This window comes from Narcine bancroftii, chromosome 8 (assembly GCF_036971445.1).
Source record: "Narcine bancroftii isolate sNarBan1 chromosome 8, sNarBan1.hap1, whole genome shotgun sequence".
NCBI classification, from domain to species: domain Eukaryota; kingdom Metazoa; phylum Chordata; class Chondrichthyes; order Torpediniformes; family Narcinidae; genus Narcine; species Narcine bancroftii.
The window spans coordinates 38,079,632-38,103,505 of NC_091476.1; the positions used below are offsets into that span (position 1 = coordinate 38,079,632).

A 23,874-nucleotide genomic window follows, 5' to 3' on the forward strand; every position below is an offset into this window, starting at 1 on the left:
TGTTTATTTTTCACACTATGAACCATATTAATCAAAATACAATTATAGACTTTCTACTCCACTCCCCATCTGCCCTTGATCTCCTAGAAGATGATGGATTGCATAGGTGAGATCCCTGCAGGACCCAGGAGTATTAGGCAAATGTGAAATTCACTCTGGGGAGAGCTGGAAGTGAGAGAATTCAGAAAAAAAAACCTCATCAGGTTTCTTAGAAATATCACTCCCAAAGAATTAATTATTAAAATCACTGTTGATTTGGGCTCGACTCCATCGCCTGACTACATATCAATCTTTACATATATTCTGTTTGCCTCCAGTAGACAAACAATCCTTGCTCGTAAGCAAATGGGAACTAATGGCAAAATAAAAACACAAACAATATCTGTCCTACCCTGTCCAATCTAACCACAGTATTTTGATTTTCCCTGACCTTTGCAATGAATTTTACCTTGAATTACCTTGAATTTTGCCTTGAATTTTACTCAAGGGAGACAAAACTTAAATTACGGAAAAAAATGCCTCTGAGATTAGAGTTCCTCATCCTGCCTTCTCTGATCTTGAATGGTGGTTTTACAGCCATTGAGAAAGACCAAAGTACTGGCCTGCTCAGGTCCAAATAGAAAGTTAAGTTACTGAAGTCATAACCTTGAGACTCAGGCCACTAATTCACAGGCACAAACACAAATTGCCAGACAATGGCAGAGGAATTTAATTGTTCTATAACATAAGTTTGGGCAGCATATAGGTTTAAATAGCCTGAATTGGATTCTACTGCATTGTAAATAAATGATAAATTATAATTAAATCTGGAATTTAAAAAAAAACATGGTTCAGTAAATGTGACCATGAAGCTCTCATGAAGATTTAAAGGGTACATTTTTCACACAAAAGTGGTTAGTTTTTGAAAGAAGGAACAGCAACCACATTTAAGAGCCATCTTGACACCTACCTGAATGAACAGAACACAGAGGGATATGGAATTAATGTAGGCAAGTAGGATGAGTATAGATAGGCCTGATGGTAGGCCAAAGAGTCTACTTAATTTTAATTTTGAGATATAGCACAGTAACAGGCCCTACCGGCCCACAAGCCCATGCTGTCTAAATAACCCCATGTGATCAATGAACCTACTAACCCCATATGTCTTTGGAAGGTAGAAGGAACCTGGAGCACCCAGAGGAAACCCACGCAGACATGGGGAGAACTCAGTCGCCAATGCCGCTCCAGCATGTTGTATAACTAACTCTAGGACTACCAGATTGTCATTAATAACCTTCAGAAAAATTGGATGTTTCTAAAAGTGTGTTAATCATGGCTAATGTGATTTATGGTGTGAAAAAAAAACAAAAAAATAAAAATAAAAACAACAAGAGTCCAGGACATTCAAGTCCCTGTTAGAGTGGAGGGTCAGACATGCAAGGGGAGGGAAGCTTGAATGCTGAGGGAAATTCAAGCTCTCTTCAAGGGCAAGGAGGCTTGGGGAAGATACAAGTAGCTGGGATCAAGTGTATACCTCGTGGTGTTTTGGGAACTGATGAGGAAGCTAAAAAAAAAGGAAATCAGGAGGACAGAAAGGGGACAGGAATTAGCTCTGGCAGATAACATAATCGATAATCCCAGAAGATTTTATGCACATAAAGAAAAGGGACCCCCCCCCCCCCCACCACAGGGATCAAAATGGTCAACTCTGTGTGGGGCCACAGGAGTTGGGCAAGGTCCTCAACAAATACTTCTCTGTTTCTACTGTGGAGAAAGGCATGAAGACTGGGGAACTCAGGGCAGTCAATGGTAGTGTCTTGAGATCAATTAGTATTACAGTTGAACAAGTGCTGAAGGTCCCGATGTGTATGAAGGTAGATAAATCTTTTGGGCATGAGCAGATCTATCCAGGGGCACTGAGTTGTCATTAAGTACAGATGAGGTACCAGAAGACTGGAGGGTTACAAATGTTGTGGCTCTACTCAAGAGGGCTGCAGGGAAAAGTCAATGAACTACAGGCCAGTGAGTCTAACATCTGTGCTGGTAAGTTACCAGAGAGTATTCTGAGGGAGAAGATACATATCTACCTCAAAGGACAAGGGCTCATTAGGGGATAGTCAGCACAGGTTGGTAACTACTTGAGTTTTTTTTGAAGATGTGACTAAGAAGGTTGATGATGGTGGACCTGCAGACACTGTATATATAGACTTAAATTAAATTTTTAAATTTTAAATTTAATTATTTTTTTTTAGACATATAGGCATATAGCACGGTAACAGGCCATTTTGGCCCATGAGTCCGTGCTGCCCAATTTACACCCCATTAACCTACACCCCCGGTACGTTTTGAACTGTGGGAGGAAACTGGAGGCCCCAGAGGAAACCCACACAGACACGAGGAGAAAGTACAAACTCCGGCCCAGACCTTACTGCTGGCGCTGCAAAGGCATTGCGCTAACTGCTATGCCAACCATGCCGCCCTTCCTGGAAGGTTAGATAAAATGGGATCCAAGGTGAGATAAAGAATGGATAGAAAATTGGATTCACGGTAGAAAGCAGAGTGTTAAGTTGTTTTTCAGACTGGAGGCCTGTGATGAGTGGTGTGCCACAGGTTTCGGGGCAGACCCCATTGCTATTTGTCATCTATATCAATGATGAAAATATACATGGCACGATTAGCAAGTCTGTGGATGACATTAAGGTATCTACTATTGTAGAGAGTGAAGGTGGTTACCAAAGTTTGCAATAGGATCTTGATCGGCTGGGGTGGTGGGGTGGGAGGGTTGCAGAGGAATGATTGATGGAATTTAATTCAGAGAAGATCAGGTGTTGCATCTTGGAGAGATCTAACGTGGGTAAGTTGTGATATCTGGGGAGTGCTGTAGAGCGGAGGGATCTAGGAGTACAGGTACATAGTTCCTTGAAAGTGGGATTTCAGGTAGACAGGGTGGTCAAAAAGGATTCTGGCACATTGATCTTCATCAGTCAGAGTACTGAGTATAGAAATTAGGAGATCATGTTGCAGTTGTGTAAGACATTGGTGAGTATTGGAGTATTGTGTTCAGTTTTGGTCACCGTGCTGCAGGAAAGATGTTGCCAAGCTGGAGAGGGTGCAGAGAAGATTTGCAAAGCTATTGAAAGAACTCAGAGGCCTGAGCTATCAGGAGAGATTAAGCAGGCTGGGGCTTTAGTCCTTGAAGTGTAGGAGGATGAGGGTGATTTCATAGAGGTGTGAAAAATTATGAAAGGAATAGATTAGGTGAATTCAGAGATCCCCAGAGTATGAGAATCAATAACCAGAGGGTAACCGCTTAATGTGAGGGGATGAGATTTAACAGGAACCTGAGGCGTAACTTTTTTTAATTTTTATAGAGGGTAGTGGGTGTATGGAATGAGCTGCCAATGGAGGTGGTTGAGGAAGGTACTGACTAGCCTACAGATGGAAGAAAGAACTTGCCAGCCATGTACCGCGTATGAGCTGTGGTCATCACTGGATTCTGACACAACATCTTCAGTTCCAGGGCCTTCAATCTTTTCGGTTGCTTCTTCTTCTTCAGTACGCCTGCAGCATTCAGCGACCTCTCCCTTGATTCAATGGGTGACAGAGAAGAGGTGTGTGAACAGCCAAACCACATTGTGTTTGGGGGAGGGAGGGAGGGGGTGTGAAAGCAGCAGAGGTTAGGGGAGGAGTCAGGAAAGCAGCCGGGAGGAAGGGGTGGGCAGACAGGTGGGAAAGAGGAAGAAGCAGGTGGGAGGGAGGAGAGTGGCAGATGATGACGGGGACGGCATGATGGGAGAGGAGGGTGGAACAGGTGGAGGGGAGATGGAAGGTTATTGACATATACACAAGTACAGAGTCAAGCAGAAAGTCAAGCCAAGGTGGGTGAGGGTTGCAGTAACATACCTTGATGCTTGCCATTTGCTTGTATCAGTCTTTTGTAAATCCCTCAAAGGATATCTGTGCCTGAAAGAACATGGAAGTATTAGCATTTAATCCCTGTGTAACTGCTAGTTTTATTAGAGTGGTTCTGGAAAGGGTGCAGAAAAGATTCACTAGGTTGTTACAAAAACTGGAGGACTTTAGTTACAAGCAAAGGCTAGGAGATTTTATTTAGAGCACAGGCTGAGGGAAAACCTTATAACATCATATGGGACATTGGTAAGGTGAATGTGGCAGTCTTATTCCAAGAATAGGGTAGTTTAAAATGAAAGGGCATAGATTAAAAATGAGAGGGGACAGATTTTCAAGGGGTATGAGGAGCAACTTTTCTCCTCACCGGGTGGTGGGTTTGTGGAATGAGCTGTTAGAGAAAGCTGGCATTTAAAATTATGACTCAGAGTAGAAGATGAATCAGAAAGGTTGAGAGGGATATGGATCCAATGCAGGCAACCAGCTGGTCATCATGGATGTGTTGTACAGCTTAATGATTCTACAGTACTGGTGTTAATTGTAACTTTTAAAATTTCTTAGTCACATTATTTTGCATACACTAGTCAATCACAAGGTTCTCAAACTCAGCAACGGTTTGGGCTGTCAATTGCAATCAGATGAGAACTGACAAGGCTGTTATCAGAATAAAAGTTGGAGCCCCTTGAGTCACAAGCTCCGAAATTTTAAATTTAAACATTTTTTAGACATACAGCATGGTTACAGGCCCTTTCAGACCATGAGTCCATTCTGCCCAATTACACCCAATTGACCTACAACCCCCTGTACATTTTGAATGGTGGAAGGAAACCAGAGCACCCGGAGGAAACCCACTCATACACAAGGCAGAACTGGATTTGTCATTGGCTATTGGGGAAAAGCCAGAGAGTGGTAATGGTAGTGGACTGTGACTGGAGGCCTGTGACTTGTGGTGTGCCTCGACGATCAGTGCTGGGACCATTGTTGTTTGTCATCTATATCAATGATTTAGATAATAATGTGGCAAATTAGATCAGCAAATTTGCAGATGACACAAAGATTGATGTGTTGTGGACAGTGAGGATGGTTTTAAAAGCTTGCAGAAGGATCTGAACCAGCTGGAAAAATTGGGTGAAAAATGGCAGATGGAATTTAATGCAGACAAGTATTAGGTGTTATTTTGGAAGGACAAACCAAGGTAGGACATACATGGTAAATGGTAGGGCACTGAGGAGTGTGGTAGAACAGTGGGATCTGGAATACAGATACATAATTCCCTGAAAGTCGTGACACAGGTAGACAGGGTTGTAAAGATATTTTTTGGCATATTGGTCTTCATAAATCCAATTATTGAGTATAGGAGTTGGGATGTTATAGAAAAGTTGGTGAGGCCAAATTTAGAGTATGGTGTGCAGTTTTAGTAACCTAAATACAGGAAAAATATCAATAAGATTGAGAGAGTGCAGCAAAGATTTACTAGGATGCTGCCAGGATTTCAGGAACTGAGTTACAGGGAAAGGTTAATCAGGTTAGGGCTTTATTCCCTGGAGCTTAGAAGAATGAGGGGAGATTTGATAGAGGTATTTAAAATTATGAGGGGTGTAGATAGAATAAATATAAATAGGCTTTTTCCACTGAGGTGAGATATAAACCAGAAGACGTGGGTTAAGGGTGAAAGGAGAAAAGTTTATGGGGAACATTAGGGGAAAATTCATCTCACAGAGTGTAGTGGGAATGTAGAAAGAGCTGTCAGTTGAAGTGGTGAATGTGGGCTGAATTTTAATATTTAGGACAAATTTGGACAGGTACATGGATAGGAGAGATATGGAGAGCTGTGGACTGGGTGCAGGCCAGTGGGACTAGGCAGAATCATAGTTTGGTACAGACTGGAAGGGTCATACGGCCTGGTTTCTGTGCTGTAATGTTCAATGGTTCTATCATTCTAGAACCTAATGAAACAGCATTCTGTGGTGCTCGGTGCAAAGCATACAAACACACAACCAGACATAATACCAATACAGACAAGCGATACATATGCAAAACAAATATACATGTATAAAAATAACTAAATATTATTCACTAAAAAGTAGAGTCTCAGATGGTTAGTGTGAGCAGTTCATTTGGTCATTCAGCATTCTCACCGCCTGTGGGAAGAAGCTGTTCCCCGGCCTGGTGGTGCTGGCTCTGATATTCCTATATCTCTTTCCTGACAAGTGTAGCTGAAAGAGGCTGTACATGGGTTGGTAGGAGTCCTCAACAATTTTGCGTGTCCTCTTTAGGCAATGATCTTTGTTAACCATGTTGATGGGGTGTGGGGGTGGGTTGGGCGAGGATGGTGAGAGGGAGACCTGAATGATCCTCTCTGCCACTCTTATGGTCCTGTGGATTGACCTCTGATTTGGTTCTCTACAGCAACCGATGCTGCTTGACCTGCTGAGCTCGTCCTGCAGACTTTTTCTTGTTCCAGCATCTGCAGTCTCCTGTGTCCCCCACCGCAGGAATGTGCCTGATCCACCCAGTGCAGTTCTGTGGGAATGATGCACTGTCAGAACTTCCAACTTTCTGGAGCGATCTTACCAGGAGCTTTGTCTACTCCCTTTGATACACAAAAATCTCACACAATCACCTCTCCTGTCCTGACTAACATTTACCCGTCAATTAACAAGGTTTAAAACCAACTCTGCAGTCATGCTGTTATGGGCCTACTTTCTGCAATGTGTCCAATTATGCCTTCATTGAGTCTAAAGTGCTTCTCAATGTCCTAAGCTTGCAATTCTCTTCTCTTTCAAGGGACAACAGCAGAGAAGTCAATAGATGCTGATTAGGAGTGGCAAATCAGAACCAAGTTTGAAGCAGCTCAGGGCTGGTTTTATCCAAACTGGGAAAGTCTTGCATTCTTGTTGCTTCTTTCACATTGTAGAGATTCGCAGAACTCATGTCCTCATTGTGAATCGGAGTAGATGGTCAAATCCCTTTTGGCCTTATATCCTGGGCTTGATTGAGAGACAAGCACTCTGTACCTTGCCAACTACAGTCATGGCTTTCTAGTCGGCCTTTAAGCAGGGTGTTCATCAGTGGCCTCATTACATTAGACTCCCCAAAATTAGGTTGCTTACTTAAGAGTTGTGAGGAGACAAAGAATATTTGGCTATAATCTGTTGTGATGTAGGAAGCACTACAGCTAACCTGTCCAACTGTAGTGGGATAATAACTTTGCGATCAATTTCAAGAGGAGGTAAACAATGGCAAGGAAAGTAGGGGGATAATCTTCACCACTTGGGGTTCTTGGTGCACAGCGGAAGTTGTTGATCGATCTCCATTTAATGCCTTCCGTGAAAGACAGGAGCCACTGGTGGGAGGAGGAAATCAGCCAAGTTGTTCTGGTGGGGATTAAGCCTGTGACCTTGAGCATATCATATGGGTGGGTCAGCTCAAGGCCAGCACACGCACAGTATCCCCAAAACTTAACTCAAGCTGGACATGGCACTTTTCTCGATGTTCTTTATTTCAAGTTTAAGGCATGGCTGTATTTGTTTCCCATTCCTCACTGCTCATGAGAAGTGAACCTGGAATCTGACCCACCTTAATGCATAGTGGTTCAGCACTGGTGACCTGCGCCTTTGTTGGCCTTTGGAAGGCACAGCTTGAACTTTCTCTGGAGGTTTCCCGGGTAGGACTGGCCCTGGAGGCAACAATGAGGAGGTGTGACCTTCCCTCAGCAACAGGCTGGTTTGGTCCTCAGCTTTCTATTCAGGGTGAAGATACACACAAAATTAAGAGTGTTTGTCAGACAACACAATGGGACAATGCATTTAGAACTGGAGATAAATAAAAAGATCACTATTACGACCATTTACTATTTGGACCTGCTCACTATGTTCTGGTTTGGTGCATCAAATTCATAATTTGAGTTCTGCACAGGTTCACCATTAAGCCATACATACATGCAGCACAGTAACAGGCCCTTTTGGGTCACGAGCCTGTGGCGCCCAATTACACCCAATTGACCTACAACTCTGGTATATTTTTGAATGGAGGGAGGAAACCACAGCACCTGGAGGAAATTCAAACTGATACGGGGAGAACATACAAATTCTTACAGACAGCACTGGATTTGAACCCTGGTCGCTGGCGCTGTAACGGCATTACACTAACCACCATGCTAACTGTCCCGCCTTTAAACTGGCTCAGATTAGCCCTCACCTTCCTGCCGACTCTTCTGAGCCAACACCATGTAACCTATTGCTTGCACAGGTGCAACTAAATTGTTCACTCTTGTTGAGACCATGAAAACATCCCCCAATAGTCACGGAGTCGGTTTTATGGATTTACAGGTTTTCAGAAACCAGAACACGAGGGTAGTAATGGGCGGCACAGTTGGTGTGGTGGTTAGCGCAATGCCTTTACAGTGCCAGCGATCGGGACTGGACTGGGATTCAAACACCATGCTGTCTGTAAGGAGTTTGTACATTCTCCCTGTGTCTGCATGGGTTTTCTCCAGGGGCTCCTGTTTCCTCCCACCATTCAAAAACGTACCAGGAGTGTGGGTTAATAGGATGTAAATTGGGTGGGACAGACTCACGGGCCGAAATGACCCATTACCGTGCTGTATGTCCATATTTATTGAGGGGGTGCTGCATTGCTAGACGTGCCTCTTATTCACGAGATGTTAGGAGGAGGCTTGGGTGAATCTATTAGATCCCTTGGCACTATATGTTAGGAACAGATGAGAAGTTAGGAGAAGGCTCCAGTCCCTCTCAGTTAGACTCCTTGACACTATTGTTTGCCGGGACTGTCTTCTTCCTTGCTAAAAATCTTTGTGGTTATTATGCAACTGTGTAACCATGGCAACCACACTTCCCACATCAAAATAGAGAAACTAACAGCAGTATACCATTCGGCCATTGACTGCATACACATTTCAATATCATATTCATGAGTTTGCCCCTACCCCAGATGCTCTTTGATTCCAGAAATCTATCCCATTAAAAATATTGAGTAATTGTTCTCCATAGCACTCTGTGAGGTGAATTTCACAGGTTCACTACTTCCTGAGTTTTAATTGAATCCTGTCTCTTTCTTCTGAGCTTTCATGCATAGAAATCTCGTTATTTAACTTCTTCTCAAACAACACTCCCTGCGAACTGGTGAACTTTGCAAGCATATTTTTTTTCTTGGTACGTTGCTCAGGTGTGGTCTCACCAAGATCTTGTAGATTGCAACATATCACCTATGACTCCAGTTCAATCGTACCTTGATGAGTATGAAATGCTTTGGCCACTCTTTGTAAACTTAAAAAAAAAACTAGATACAGCATGGTAACAGGCCTCTCAGGCAAATACAAGTCCAAATATGCTCATTGACCAAATAACCTACTCATCCTGTACGTCTTTGGAAGGTGGGACGAAACCCACGCAAACACGGGGAAAACTTACAAGCGTAATCATACCCAGGTTGCTGGCAGTGTAATATTGTTGCGCTAACTATTAATCTAACTGCGCTGCTTGTATGGGACATGAAGGATGCTATGTAAATGAAAGTCTTTCTCTCAGCAGCCAATGCAGAGGCACCTGAGGAAGAAGTAGTGAGCCAGACATGCACGAGAAGCGTGTACCTGCACGGGGCCAGTTCCGTGCCCACCTACTGACTCTGAAACGAATTGAACAGCAGCGATGGTTGCCTGCAAGGTGATCCGCCGGCTCTCTTTGTAGTGCAGACCTGCAATCACCTTCTGCAGGTCACTGGTGGAGGTCAACACAACCTCAGCTGGGGAATTAAAAATCAATACATTCACGAGAGAAACCAACAAATCACCTGCAAGTAAGGGACATTCAAAAGACTCTTTGATTGGCCCGATTGTAAGAAAAATGCTGGGTTATGGGTGTGAGGTCTGGAAGGATTCGTTTGTTGTGGAGTAGGCTTAGAGAAGTTGGCACAACGTAATGTGCTGAAGGGCCAGTACTGTGGTATAATGTTCTATGTCATAAACCAACAGTGCAGAACATGTATATGGAGCATTTCAGCTGTGGTGTTGTGGCAGCTGCAGATCCAGTATTTGGCAACTATGGGGATTGGTAGATGCCGGATAAGTGTATTTTCCTGTTGCTTGACATTGGTGAACTAATCACGAGGGGATGCCAATTTTTAACATTCCTATTTTTTACCTACTTATCTTCTGTAATTTTTTTGCTTGAATTACGGATCATGGGGATTTTATGGTACATCCTCATGATGAGGACGTAGAGTAAAACGATAACATCTATTGAGCACTGTCGGCAAAGAAGGCATCTCCATGGTACTGCCGCTTTCTCCCTCCCCCAGCAGCTTGGGTTAGGTCCTTCGCCCTGGCAGCTGTGTATGGGAGGTACGCACCTTCTTCCTGCGGCAGCAAGGGTTTCCCCCAGGTGTCTCGTACACCCCAAAGATGTGCTGGTTGGGAGGCTAATTGGTCGCTGTAAACTGCAGCTCATGTAGGTGAGTGGTGGAATCTGGGGAGAGCTGATGGAAATGTGGGGAGAATAAAAAAGCAATTAAAGCATACAATCCGGAACATGGGAATTTATGGGATGATCCTTTAGAGGTTTATGAAATTAAAAGGACCATTAATTGAGTAAATATAATTCAGGTCTAGAACTAGAAGGAACTGGTTTAAGGTGAGAAATCTATGGAGATCCGAGGAATCTTTTTCCCCCACACAGAAGTTGGTGAATATCTGGAATGAAATGCCAGAGGCGGGGGCAGCTACATCAGTACTTCAAAGGCACTGGACACATACAGGTGTACCCCATTTTACGAATACTCACTGTACCAAAATTCGCTTTTACAAAGACACTTGTGTTTGGTTTTATAAAATAGCCTTCAATAGTAGTGAATGGGTCTTTGCTTTATGCCATTTCAGTTTACGAAATGTTTCACAGGAATGCCCTAGTTTCATAAAGCGGGGTATACCTGGATTTGGAGAGGATAGGAGTAGAAGGATACAGGCGCAATACAGACAGAGGGGATTAGCATAGACAGGCAGCAAGGTTGGCATAGACAAGGTGGGCTGAAAGGACTTATTTCTGTGGTCTGATGGTCAGCACAGAGCCGATGGGCTGAAGGATCCATTTCCTAGATGAACAACTTCTTGAACTGCCTGCCCTCGTGCGACAGGCCAACCAAGTTGATGTGGAGATGGCAGGATGGAGCACAGCAACACAGCACACCATCACCCCCAGCTGTAGATATTTGGTGAAAGATCTGGGATCTGATGGGAGCCCAAAGCCTGCGTGGGTTAGACTGAAAGCCAATATCTGGGGACACACTTTTCTCTTTGGAACCTGTATGTCTTCATGCTCTTGTAGTGAAAACGCAGGGAGGTCAGTCATGTAACCTACCCCCTTCCCAACCTCGTGCTGAAGACATACAGCAAACTTCAGCCACTGGAAACTCGAAATTCAGTGAGCCGAGCAGCATCAGTGGGAGAGAAAGAATGGTTGACTTTTCTGGTCCCAAACTTTATCTCCCACTGATGCTGCCTGATCTGCTGAGTTCCCCTCACAGATAACTTGTTGCTGAGTTCCCCTCACAGATAACTTGTTGCTGAGTTCCCCTCACAGATAACTTGTTGCTGAGTTCCCCTCACAGATAGCTTGTTGCTGAGTTCCCCTCACAGATAGCTTGTTGCTGAGTTCCCCTCACAGATAGCTTGTTGCTGAGTTCCCCTCACAGATAACTTGTTGCTGAGTTCCCCTCACAGATAACTTGTTGCTGAGTTCCCCTCACAGATAACTTGTTGCTGAGTTCCCCTCACAGATAGCTTGTTGCTGAGTTCCCCTCACAGATAGCTTGTTGCTGAGTTCATACTCTTGGAGAAAGTAAGTGCTACATGTTTTAACAGGGTCATTCACGATGGTACAAGCTTCCACAGTTAATTTCATCTAAGTTGGGAAGTAAGTGGAACACGAAAGTCTGTAATTGTGAAAACACAGAAATGCCGGAGAAAGTCAGCAGGTCTCGCAACATCCATAGGTGGTTTGGGGTTGAGCCCTTCCCCAAGGTATGAGTAAAAAGCAGGCAGGCATCTCAATTAAAAGGCTGGGGGAGAAGGGAAGGCAGGGGGAGGAGCACAGGCCAAAAGAGAAAAGGAAATAATTGGACATGGAGAGGATGGGAGAGGAAAGGTGAAAGTTGATCGGGGAAGGGGGTGGCTCTTTGAACGCTAAGCTGGATAAAAAGATACAGAGGGAAAAGAAAAGAGAGACAAACAGAGCTAAAGGAAAGGAAAAATACGGATAGATTTGGGGGTAGGGCTAAGGGAAATCACCAAAGTGTTTGTTAATGCTATCTGGTAAGAGGGAGCCCAAGGGAATATGAGGTATTCTTTCTCCAATTTGAGGGTGGCCTCAGTCTGGTAGTGCATGAGACCATGGGCATACACGTTGGCATGGGAATGAGGCAGGGAATTTGAAATGGGTGGCCACTGTGAAATACCCATTATTGCGGCAGAGAGAGCTGAGGTGCTCTCCTAGATCCCTCCCAGATAATGAGGAATGTTCACAAGCCCTTGGAGGAATTCTTCTACTCTTGAATAGAATGTCAGGCCCATTGGATCCATTATGCCCACATGAGAGACCACATGGGTTACATGAATACAAGAAATAGGAGAGTCAGCCATAGAGTTTGTCGAGCATACTCCGCCATTCAATAAGAATGGGCTGTGAACATAATGTAGCTCCACTTACCTACCTTTCCCCCAGAACCCTTCATTTCCCTATTCAATAGTGACCCCTACTCCAAAAACAAGGGTCACCAGAGTGTTGGTCATTGGATCCATCAGGCAGATATGAAAGACCACATGGGTTAGCTTCACTCTCATCCAGACTCCAGAGCACCACTGTCATGGGACTTGTTACGTGCATTCAAGAAGCCATGGAGATTTTGGTTTGGTATGTTATTGGAAGGGGGAACGTTTGGAGCAAGGAAGTGGGCAGATGCTATGGAGAGTTCCTCTTATCTCCACCTAATCCTAGGGATCACCAGCTTGATTGCACATGGATAAATTGGACAGGTACAGAGGAGATTCACCAAGATGTTGCTGGGACTGGAAGTCTTGAGTTATCGGGAGAGGCTGGGATTTTATTCGGTAGAGCATAGGAGGCAGAGGGTTGATCTTGGAGAGGTTTATACAATTATAAAGGAACATGGAGAGAATCCTCACAGTCTTTTTCCAGGGTGGATGACTCTGGAATGAGCAGGCATGAGAGATGAGTGGGGAGAGATTTAAGAAGGACCTGAGGGCCATTGTTTTCATTCAGAGGGTGGTTGATACATGGAAAGAGCAGAAATAAGCACTATGGAAGTGGGTCCAATTGGAAATATGGATGGAAAGGGTTTTGACCAAATGCAAGCAAATCGGACCAACCCAGAAATCCAACTTGGTTGACATAGACATGTTGAGCTGAAAGTCTATTCTGGGCCGGTGACTTGATAAGTCCCTGAATATAACAAGAGGTCAAAGGTGCATTTAGTTCTTACCGTTCATGGTTTTGCAGTAATCCTGGAATAAGCTCGGTGCTGGAGGGAATGAGTAATAGCCACCAATGACAGATCTTTTCAGCAAATCCTTCTCACGTTGTCCCTTCATCCACTGAATGAAACCTTTCACCTTTGGATCTTTAGTATATGGCTGTCCTTTGTGATGCCCTGTAAATTAAATTGAGTGGCATCAACACGATGGATCAGAACACTGGTACGTTTGTAGCTCTGGCAATAACTTTAGCTCATGAACATAAAGGTACCCTTTACAGACTGGCTCATTGGAATCAAGGGAATAGAGTCATCCTGACAAGCAGGTGCTGAATGGGCTCTGCAGTATTTCCACCATTCTATATTCTTTTTATTTTGAACTGTGTTGCTTGTGGCAACTTTTCCTTTTCCACTTACCCTTTTTCACAATGTTTCCCCCACATTGTGACAACTTTTCTCATGGTATTTTCACCATTTTCCATCCCCCCCCCACCGACGTACAGATGTCCTCCAGTGTTTGCTAGTCTTGCCTAGGGAAAAAGATGTTGGCTGTTCACCCTATCTATGTCTCTCATGATCTTGAAGACCTCGATGAATCACCTCTCATCCTTTTTTTCATTCCAAAGAGAAAAGTCCCAGCTCTGCTAGCCTTGCCTCATTTGCACGTTCTCCAATCCAGGCAACATCCTCGTAAATCTCTTCTTCACCCTCTCCATAACTTCCGCATCCTTTCTGTAACGACAACTGAACATAACATTCGAAGAATAATCTAACCAGAGTTTTATCGAGCTGCAACAACAATTGATCTCAATCCCCTGACTAATGAAGGCCAGCATACCATAAGGCTTCTTAACTATTCTAACAACTTGTCTCGACTGGAGGGAGGATACTTGATCTACTGAGAGGTCATGGGTTGTGAATACAACTCTTGCCATAATCCTGTCCCTCGACTCCGTCTATACCTCTCACTGCCAACAGATGAAGGGACCCGTTCCACCGTGTCATTCTCTTCTCCTTTTCAACAGAGAAAACACAACCCAAATTTAAGGATAATTTCTCTCATACTGTTATCAGACTCTTTCTTAAATGGTAAAAGATGATGCCATTACACTCTTTTACCCATTCTTTTGTCTATATCCTGCACATTTTGACTTACTGTGACACTATAATCTACATTTTTGCTGTATTATGGTACTTTCTTCTACACTTTAGTACGAGTGGACTTGCCTGGATAGCAAATTAAGCTTTTCATCATATCTCATTTCCTATGACAGTAAACGATTCGATTCACAATACAGAGTGCAGGTTAAGATCAGATCAGCTGTCATCTCATTAAATGGCAAAGGGATGGATGGTAACAAGTGGAACAGATTTCACATCATTGAGATAATTTGAGAACTTTTTCATCTATCTAAATGCAGTGAGTTGTGTTGAACCAGAAAGCGCTGCCCAAAAACAGGGTGAAGATAGATTTAAAAGGGAAATTGATGTAAAGTTGAAAAGAAAACATTTTAGCAAAGACCAGAGGGAAAAGAAGTGGAGAACCGACCAAGACAGCCAGAATCAGTCAAATAGTCTTGTGTTGTAATATTCCATAGATAAGCTTTACAATGGGCAGATCTATTTATGACAACTTACGAACAGGTTTTAATTTTTAGGTTTGAGGCAACAAAAGGAAACTTTCCCAAAAGTATTTGCTGAATAGAGAGGTTGCTTTTATTTCATTAGTTAAAATTTGTCAACCATGCAGAATCACACCATCAACGATGTTGCTTCGTGAATGCCGTGCAGTTTTCACAGTGCTCGTTCAGACCATGCCCAATCCTACTGATCTGTGGAGGGGCCGTCAGTGGTTTGTGGTTTTGACCTCAGGTGTCTTCTGCCCATTGAAAGAAGTCGGGGTGGGGGGGTGGTGGACAGGGTGGGACGGCTCCTTTAATATGGGAAAGTGCTGCAGGGAACAGAAACAAAAATTGAGGGGGAGAAATAATTCAGCAAGTGCCTGATCCAGTCTGTAATTATCACTTCCAAATCTGATTTAACAGTGCGTTCAAGTGTCCAGAAATTGATGCAACTCTTGATTCAAGATTCTTGATTAACAAAGAAGCTGATTCACAAATAGAATTTGAAAGAAACCTCCCAAACTAAACTCCTGATGCAGGATCATGATCTGAAATGTTGACCATCCCTTCACCCTCTGAAGATGCTGCCTGGCCCAATGAGTTGCTCCAGCAGTTGGCTTATGATCCAAATATCGAAGCCACCCCATGTACATAACAGTAACGGAGAAAGGGAGGACCGATTCTCTTGCAGTGCCATTTATTTTGTGGTGCAAAGCTGTGAATTTCGAAAGCAGAAAGCAATTACTAAAGGGTATGGAAGGGAATAATTGGTTAATCATTTCAAATGGCAACACTGATCAACAGCAGGGAAGATGAATCATTTGATATTTGAGTCCTCAGAATAAATTGCAGCCTTCTGTTCACCATCCACTGCTTATCAATAACTTATCTGTGATCTGAGCACAAAATGGACTGTGCAGGATCACCCAGGCAGCTGAGTTACAGGTGAAAACCAACACTATTATTACTGCTGATGAACAATGCCTGACCTGCTGAGTGACTCCAGCTGTTCTTTCTTTGCCCAAGATTCCAACAGCTGCAGCTTTTATGTCCTGGTATTACACTATTGATGGGTTTAAAAACTCGCCCGTAATTCTTTTTGCAAAGTATCTTTTCCTGTCAGGAAAGAGATACAGGAGTATCAGAAACCACAATGCTGAGAAATAGCTTCTTCCCAGCAGAAAGACTGCTGAACTGCTCACACAAATCCTCCATGACTCTACTATTTATTCACCAATAATATTCATTTATTTGTATAAATGTACGGTGCATATGTATTGTTTGTCTATATGCATGTTCACAGTGTTTGACACAGAGTTTCATCAGGTTGTATTTGTAAAATAGGATGATTAAATAAACTTGGAACTTGAAAAGTCTTAATCCTAGTGAAATAAATTTAAAGTCAATCAGCCCTTCCTAATCTGGCCTGTTTTGGCAATGTAGTTTGTTGAGTAGAACCCAAGTATCAAAAGATTTAAGTAGAGCAGGAAAGATGCTGCATTTTTTTTAAAAAACACGGCAAGGTATTCTGTTTTGGAAGGTGCAGCCTGAATCCAGATGGAAGCAGATTCAATAGAATCTCAAAAGGGAAAAGAATACTTGCAAACAGGGCACAAGAACATATGAAGCAGTAGAACTAATTAGGACCAGCTAGCAGGGATAAAACGGGCCTATCAATCTCACTCATGAATCATTCTACAATTCTATGAAACAAACACAATGCATTGTAAACAAAGAACATCTACATGAAAAGCTTCGAGGTTGACACAGGATAATAACAAGGTGGCTACAGAACACAATTCTCTCCATTTTACGTTAACAATGCAGGAAAATAACAGTTCATGAAGAACAAATGCAAACTTGAGGAATAACACATCATAAAACCCTAAGATATAGGAGCAGAATAAGGCTATTTGGCCCATTAAGTCTGCCCTATTCTCCCACTCAGCCCCACTCCCCTACCTTCTCCCCATATCCTTTGATACTCTGAATATTCAGGTAGCTGTCAATCCCTGCCTTAAACACACCCAACATCCTGGCCTCCACAGTTGCCCGTAGTAGCAAATTCCAGACGTCCACCACTTTGTGGCAAAAGGAATTCCTCTGCATCTCTGTTTTAAATGGATGCCCTTCAATCCAGAAATTTTGCCCTCCTGGACCAGCCTCAAGCCCAAAGGCACGACATCGATTTCTCTTTTAGGTAACCCCGCCTCCATTTAGCTCCACTGTTTCAATCTCTTCTTTGCCTGCTCCATTTCCATATTCCACTCTTATCCAGTGGTCTCTCCATTTCCCCACACCAATGTCTAAGCCCTCCTCAGCCTCTTCTTCCCACTATTTTCTTTCATCCTTTATATCTGTTTGGGTGCCTGTTGTGTGTGGAGGAAGTGTGGCCTCCCTGCCTGCCTGGAATGCACGTATGTGGGTGGTCTCGTGTCCTCCCTGTCTGAAACTTATTGGGAAATCACATAATCTGTCAATCAAGGTTGGACTCCAGCCACCCATTAATGCACACCTGACCGTTGGCTAATTTAAACCACCTAGGGTCATTATAGGCTAGATGCCCAGATCAGAACTGTATATAATACCAACACACACCACATTCTTCCTCTCTGCCTCGTGGTCCAAGCCACATGTCAGGTTGCTACAGTGGACATCGCTTGAAGTGTTGCGGGTAAGGTGTGCACTGCCCTATACCGAAGCTGAGCATAGTATTGCATTAGATCAATACTTGCAGAGAGCTGCACCCCCATTGGTACCAGGTGTGAGCAAGAATCCCTGTTTGTAGTGTGTGTACTCAAACGTGTAAGTGTGTCGAGTATAGGTTCATTATTATTGGACTCCAACCTAGGTTCAAGATGAATGTCTATATCGTTGCTTAAGTGAAATAGTAATTGAGTACCATTTAACGTTCTCCCTTGCTTGTCTCTCGTGTGTTAATTAAAGTTACGTGCGATTGTAACACTTGTGTCCAGACTCGTCTCTCTGTGAACCTACCTAATCTGATACTCTTCCCAATACAACAGAGACTACCTACATTTTGCCTGATGAAGGGCTCAGCCTGAAACATTGGTTCTGTACCTTTATCTTTGCTACATAAAGTACACAGCGTGGCCTGCTGAGTTTCCCCAGCATTGTGTTTTAACTTCAATTACGGTGTCTGGAGACTTCCGTGTTTTTTTCTTTCCTACACTATTCTCGATCAGGGGCCCCGACTGACCATTCCTCTCCAAGGATGCTGCCTGACCTGCTGAGTCTCTCCAGCTTCTCACTGTTTGCTCACAGATGCAGCCCCTGCAGTTTTTGTGCTTCTGGTTCACGTGTATATCGGCGGGCAGCAGGATGGTAGTTGCCCCATTGTCTGCTAGGTAGCCCAATGCCAAGGCATCACGATTAACCCCACTGGCTCCTAGCCCAGTGGCAACATCCACCAAACTCAGTACTCTACCCCTCCACTATGAAATCTCTTAAGACCCGCTTCATTCTCTCCTCTTTCTAAGATTCTCCCTAAAACCCAGTTCTGTGGCCAAACAGTCCGCTGTGTTCCTCAATGTCTCCTCGTGCTCAGTAGCCTTCTTCTGAGGTGCTCGCGATTATGTTAAAGGTGCAATATTTGTGCAGAACATTGCACGATCTCCAGAAGGTTGGAGCAGTCAACTTCATCCCAATTCTGCTGCTCAATAAATTCAATAGCAGCACCCCTTTGGTCCCAGACCCCACTCATCTGAGCACCTTCAATGCCTTGCAAGAAATGTGAGGAATTGTTGAGTCTCCATCAGTCAATACTGGATCCCCATCAATGAAAATAGCAGTCCAGCCTGTATTACCAAAGTTTCTTGCACTACACTGAAGGAGACTATTTGGCCCCATTCCCTCTCTCCTTATTTCCATGTAGCTCTTGCAGCCCATCACCTCCCATGTAAGACTTCATCCCTGTACTAAGGGGCAATTTACTGGAGCCTATTAACCAACCAGCAGGCCTCTGGCATGTGGGAAGAAGCCAGAGAACAAGTAGGATGTGTAAACACCTCTAAGATCTGAAGTCCTGATCAAACTCTGATGAATGCATTACAAGCCACTTTATTACTGCATTAACATGCCATTTTGTGGGGGGGGGGGGGTGTGGTGGTTACATTAGAATAGGACTCTGGGGTCAGAAGACAAGACTGGATATGGTTAAACGTTAGCACTGCAATAAAGGATCATAGGATGTCCCTATTTCCACCATAACCCACCTGTAATGGATATCTGACTTTCATTGGAAGTTGTGAGGTAGGGAACACTGGATTCTCGCACCACTCTCATCTGTGTGCACACTAGGTACGTCACTGTGGGAAGAAACCTTTGGACGTTAGTTGATTGCCTTGGCTTTCTACAGAAATTCCAGAACACCTCAGTCTGGTTCAGAGCCAATGAAGGTTTCTGAACACTGGTACTGCAGGCATCAAGGTTCCTGATTGCACACAGCATACCGACCATGACACTCAACACATCATACTGCCATTCTCTCCTTGTTGCTTTGCATGCCTTTTGTATCTAGAAATCGATCTTCTCCCTTGTTGAATATATTCCGTGATTTAGCCTTCACAGCGTTCTGTGGCATAGAACAAACATTTTAGAATAGTACCTTCTCAACTCTCCCCTGTTCGGTTCTAAGCTATGAGCAAACATATAGTCACACATACAAAGCTGTAAAGGTACTGCAATAAAGCCAGCTGCTCTTGTAAGAGGTATTTAAATATAAGCTGGTGTTACAAGTGAAACATGTTATTGATAATGGCACCAAACATATGCAGGCTGGTCTCTGAAGTGAATTTTTTCTTACTTGGGTGAATTTGTTGAAAAGCTTCAGGCTGTGAAGTTTCAAATATTTCAAGGATAAAAGGCTGCTGGGTGCTGCCATCTACAGCATGTACCCAGCGGTACAGGTAGAAATCCTCACTTCCCTCTGCATGGAGACAGACAGGTACAAAAGTTACACACACCTGTTAATTGTGAGGAAATGTCAGCCAATTTACCACCACTAGCTTCTGCCACCAGCCAAGACTGGAAAGGTTACCTTCCTTCCTTCTTCGTTCACACCTTCCAACAAAGGTCACAACTCCAATAATGTCACAAGTGTACGTGTCTGGCAGACTATCGAGCTCCACTCTAAAGGAACAAATAGATGAACAGAGAGATAGAATCCCCATCTGGGCAGAAGGGATAAATTTGGGTTGATATCAGAGTGCCTGTTCCCGTGCTGCACTATGTTCTATTGTCACAATGACACAGGCACGCACACACGTACATGCACAAGCGCACCCACCCGTGCGCTGACATTCCCGCATTCACACACACGTGTACAAGTGCAGTACAACTGTAGGGAGCTGACACAAACACCATCTCATTCTGAACAAGTACCTGGTGATGAAATTATACTTGATGTCGGGCAATCTCCACTCTGCTCTGATTTGCTTAGGTGGCACTATCTGGATTTCAGCGCAAGGGTTACGTGGATTGAGGCAGATCTCTGAAAAACATCACGTCCAACAGAAAGGAGCTGGAGCATCACAAACGCGCGCACTTCTACTGAAGATATAAAGACAACAGGCTCTCGGTTCAGAAGAAAATATCTGAACCAAGCCGTTGGGGGCACACATAGTTTGGGCATGTCCATTTTGGAGTTGAGGGAGGCCCAATTTAAAGAAAGGTATTCATTTATACAACCCCCAATGAAGCACAGTTGAGTTGAAGTCATTGCTGCAATGTAAAAAAACAGGAAAGACAACTTGTGCATGACACTACCCACAATCTGCAACGATTTGAGTTGGGGAAGAGATTGGCCACTTGCAGAGAGCTGGGTGTGGCTGGACGAGAATCAAGTCAGAGTTGGGAATTCGAGCAGATGCACCTTTCAGCACAAAATGTGAGTAAACGATGCATTGCCCATCACCCTGGGCTATTCCACCAACCCTGACCTTGCCTCTAAATAAAAATGACACTGAGCTCAATGTAGTTACTTTCTAAACTCATTCACAGGCTGTGAAGCCTACTGGGCTGTTTTCTGAACCTTCTAGACTGATAGGAATAGCAGATTTCCTGTGTTGTAGAGTCCTAGGGAGATAGAGCAGAAATGAGAACATGGCTCACTGCACTGATCATCAACCCACCCACTTAGACCAGCCCACATTCTCAAAAGCGAATGGATTGGTTGTACTTAACGATGTTTAGAAGCATAAGAGGGGATCTCATTGAGACATGTAAAATTCAGAAAGGAATAGACAGATTCGAGGCAGGTTTCAATGCCCCTGATGTTGGTGAAGTCACGAACAAGGGGTCACAGTCTGAGGAGAAGGCATTTATCATTTAGGACCGAGAAGAGGAGAAACTTGCTGTGCCCATAGGAGGTGCAACACTTGTGCCCATACCTCCTCCCTTATCACGGTCTGGGGCCAAACAAGCCTTTCATGTGTAGCAACACTTCACTTGTGCATCCAGAGACTTATTTACTGAATCTGGTGCACCCTTTGTGGCATTCTCTACATCAGTGTCCAGGTGCAGACTGGGAGGTCGCTTTGCTCAGCATCTCCACTGCATTTGCACCTTCCAGTGGCCAACCATTTCAATTCCGGGTCACACTCCCGTGCTCACGTATGCCCATGGCCTTGTGTACCGTCCCATCCTGACCACCCACAGATTGGAGGAACAACATCTTATTTTTTCATCTGGGCACCCTCCAACCAGATGGCATGAACATTGACTTTAGTGCTTTCCATTAAACCTGCTTGCCTTTTATATCCCCTTCCCCTTTTCTTGTCTTTCACTCACCCAGCCCAGCTAACCCCTCCCCCTCATGGCTGCTGTCACCTCCCTCCTTTCTCCACCTATTATCTCATGCCTTTGCCACCCCCCTCATTTCCCCCATCCTACTCTTTTGTCTGGATGCCTGCTGGCATTTTCTTATACTTTGATGAAGGACTCAAGCCCGAAACATCGGTTCTGTATCTTTCCCTTTGCTACATAAAGGACACTCTTTGACCTGCTGAGCTTCTCCAGCATTTTGTGTTTTTTACTTCAACCATGGTGTCTACAGAATTTTGTGATTTACTTCACTCAAGGAGAGGTGAACTCGTGGAATCGCTTTAGTTCATTAGATACATTCAATCGGGAATTGAATCTGACACTATGGCGATGGGCATCAAGGGGAGTGGAAGGAAAGTGTACTGAGGTTGCATGAGCGCCATGATCGTATTGAATAGTAGTATGGGCTCAAAGGGCTGAATGGCCTTCTCCTGCATCAATATTCTGTGATTCAACAATTCCCCGCAAATTCCACCACTCATCTATGACCTCATCGCAATTTACAGGGGCCAATTAACCTACGCCACTGGGGCATGTGAGGGAACTGGAGTGTCCGGAGGAAACCCACGCGGATGCGGGGAGAACATGCAAACTCCGCCCACAGATGTTCTCGGGCACTGTGAGGCAATGACTCTCCCAGCTTCGCCTCTGTGTTGTCTTCTGGTGAGGTCGCTCATGAATCGAGTGCATCCTTTGACAAGCCAGAAGATTCAAGGTCGCTACCGTTGATTCCAGATTGATTTAAGTAGTTCCTCACCCACTTGTATCTCCAGTCCAGGACTTTGGATACATGCTCCGTACTGCACAGTCCCAATATTTAAACATGGGATTATGTGCTTACATCTCATGACACTGAAGGGAATGAAGAAGCTGATCAGATCCCAGCACTTTGATCTTCTCGGTACTTCCTTCCATCCTGCAATATGTCCTCTCTCACATGCCCATCCATCCCCTTTGATTCTTTTAAAATTTAGCCACAATAGAGGTAATTTGCAGCCACCAATTAATTTGTGAGCATGCATTTGAGTATTTTAAAATTTCTGGAATCGGGGCAATGCTGGGCAGCTCAGCATTTACTGTCATGTATATTACCCGTCAGTGAAGCTCATCAGGCATGAGGAAGTTGATGAGCAGATGAAAGAGAGAGCAGGTGCAGGTCTTCAGGGAAACAAGGCGAGAGGGAATGAGGCTGAGGAACTCCTCTTCTGGGAGTTAGCATGGAATGGACAGGATGAATGGCCTTCTTCTACATCACTGTAAGTAACTTGCAGATCAAACAAGCCTGTTGTTCACATTTACTTGTCTATAGCTGATGCAGACCCGGGAGTGGAGCCACATCCTCCAGCGCTGCACCACAGGGTCCTACTGCTCGATCGTTCCTGCACAGCCCCTTATAGGTTTAAACTGCCTGTAGAACGAGTCTGACAGTGTTATATTTTTTTTTTTAAATTGCAGTATCCACAAAGGTCTGCAGCAAAATGGCAGCTCCATGTTTGGTAGCCCAGACCACAAAGGGTGTAGGTTCCAAGGGAGCAGTGGACTGGTGCAGGGCACCAGAGCGGGAGAACACCACCCCCTACCCCAAATGAGAACCCTAGGAGGACCCTACAGGGTGGGAGACCATGGCAGCAGGACCACCGAGGCTCTTGAAGTCCGAAAGACTCACCTCAGGCATGGGCTGTTGGAGATCGGGAATCGTGTTTGGACCGGGATTTGTGAGGGTGCTGATGACAAGCAGCACTCCCAAAGGGCCTCGGGCCCTAACAGCTCCATTATCATATTTGGAATTGGGAACCAGGGGCCAAGGAGAGCGAGTTGGATGCCTGGAGCTCGGATTCACCACTGGACAGAACAGGTCGCTGTGCGGCTACGGAAGTTACGGGAGCACGGGAGGCGGTGGCATTGGAGGAGATGACGGGAACACTCTGTCTCTGAAGGGACTCCCTTTTGCTTCTTTTTCACGTTTCGGCAGGGCCACCAGACCAATGGCACCTCCCTGAATGCCTTTACAAGCAAA

At 44.4% G+C, this 23,874-nt stretch overlaps 1 protein-coding gene across 4 annotated transcripts in view; it reads right to left on the minus strand.

The window, feature by feature from the left end:
* radx (RPA1 related single stranded DNA binding protein) overlaps positions 1–23,874 on the minus strand; it is a 60,810-nt gene that overhangs the window by 23,275 nt on the left and 13,661 nt on the right. For 3 of the 4 annotated variants that reach the window (XR_011343061.1, XM_069893472.1, XM_069893471.1), the window contains exons 5-13: positions 20,418–20,526; positions 20,074–20,165; positions 19,840–19,962; positions 19,250–19,342; positions 13,402–13,569; positions 9,500–9,651; positions 7,468–7,631; positions 3,883–3,942; positions 3,447–3,563 (exon numbers count right to left, since the gene is read on the minus strand). Coding sequence is in view for 3 of the 4 variants with exons in the window: in XM_069893472.1 (XP_069749573.1) it covers positions 3,447–3,563; positions 3,883–3,942; positions 7,468–7,631; positions 9,500–9,651; positions 13,402–13,569; positions 19,250–19,342; positions 19,840–19,962; positions 20,074–20,165; positions 20,418–20,526 (1,078 nt within the window). In the remaining variant the exon portion in view is untranslated. The remainder of the gene's footprint in view (positions 1–3,446; positions 3,564–3,882; positions 3,943–7,467; positions 7,632–9,499; positions 9,652–13,401; positions 13,570–19,249; positions 19,343–19,839; positions 19,963–20,073; positions 20,166–20,417; positions 20,527–23,874) is intronic. The other variant, XM_069893473.1, reaches the window with a different exon arrangement.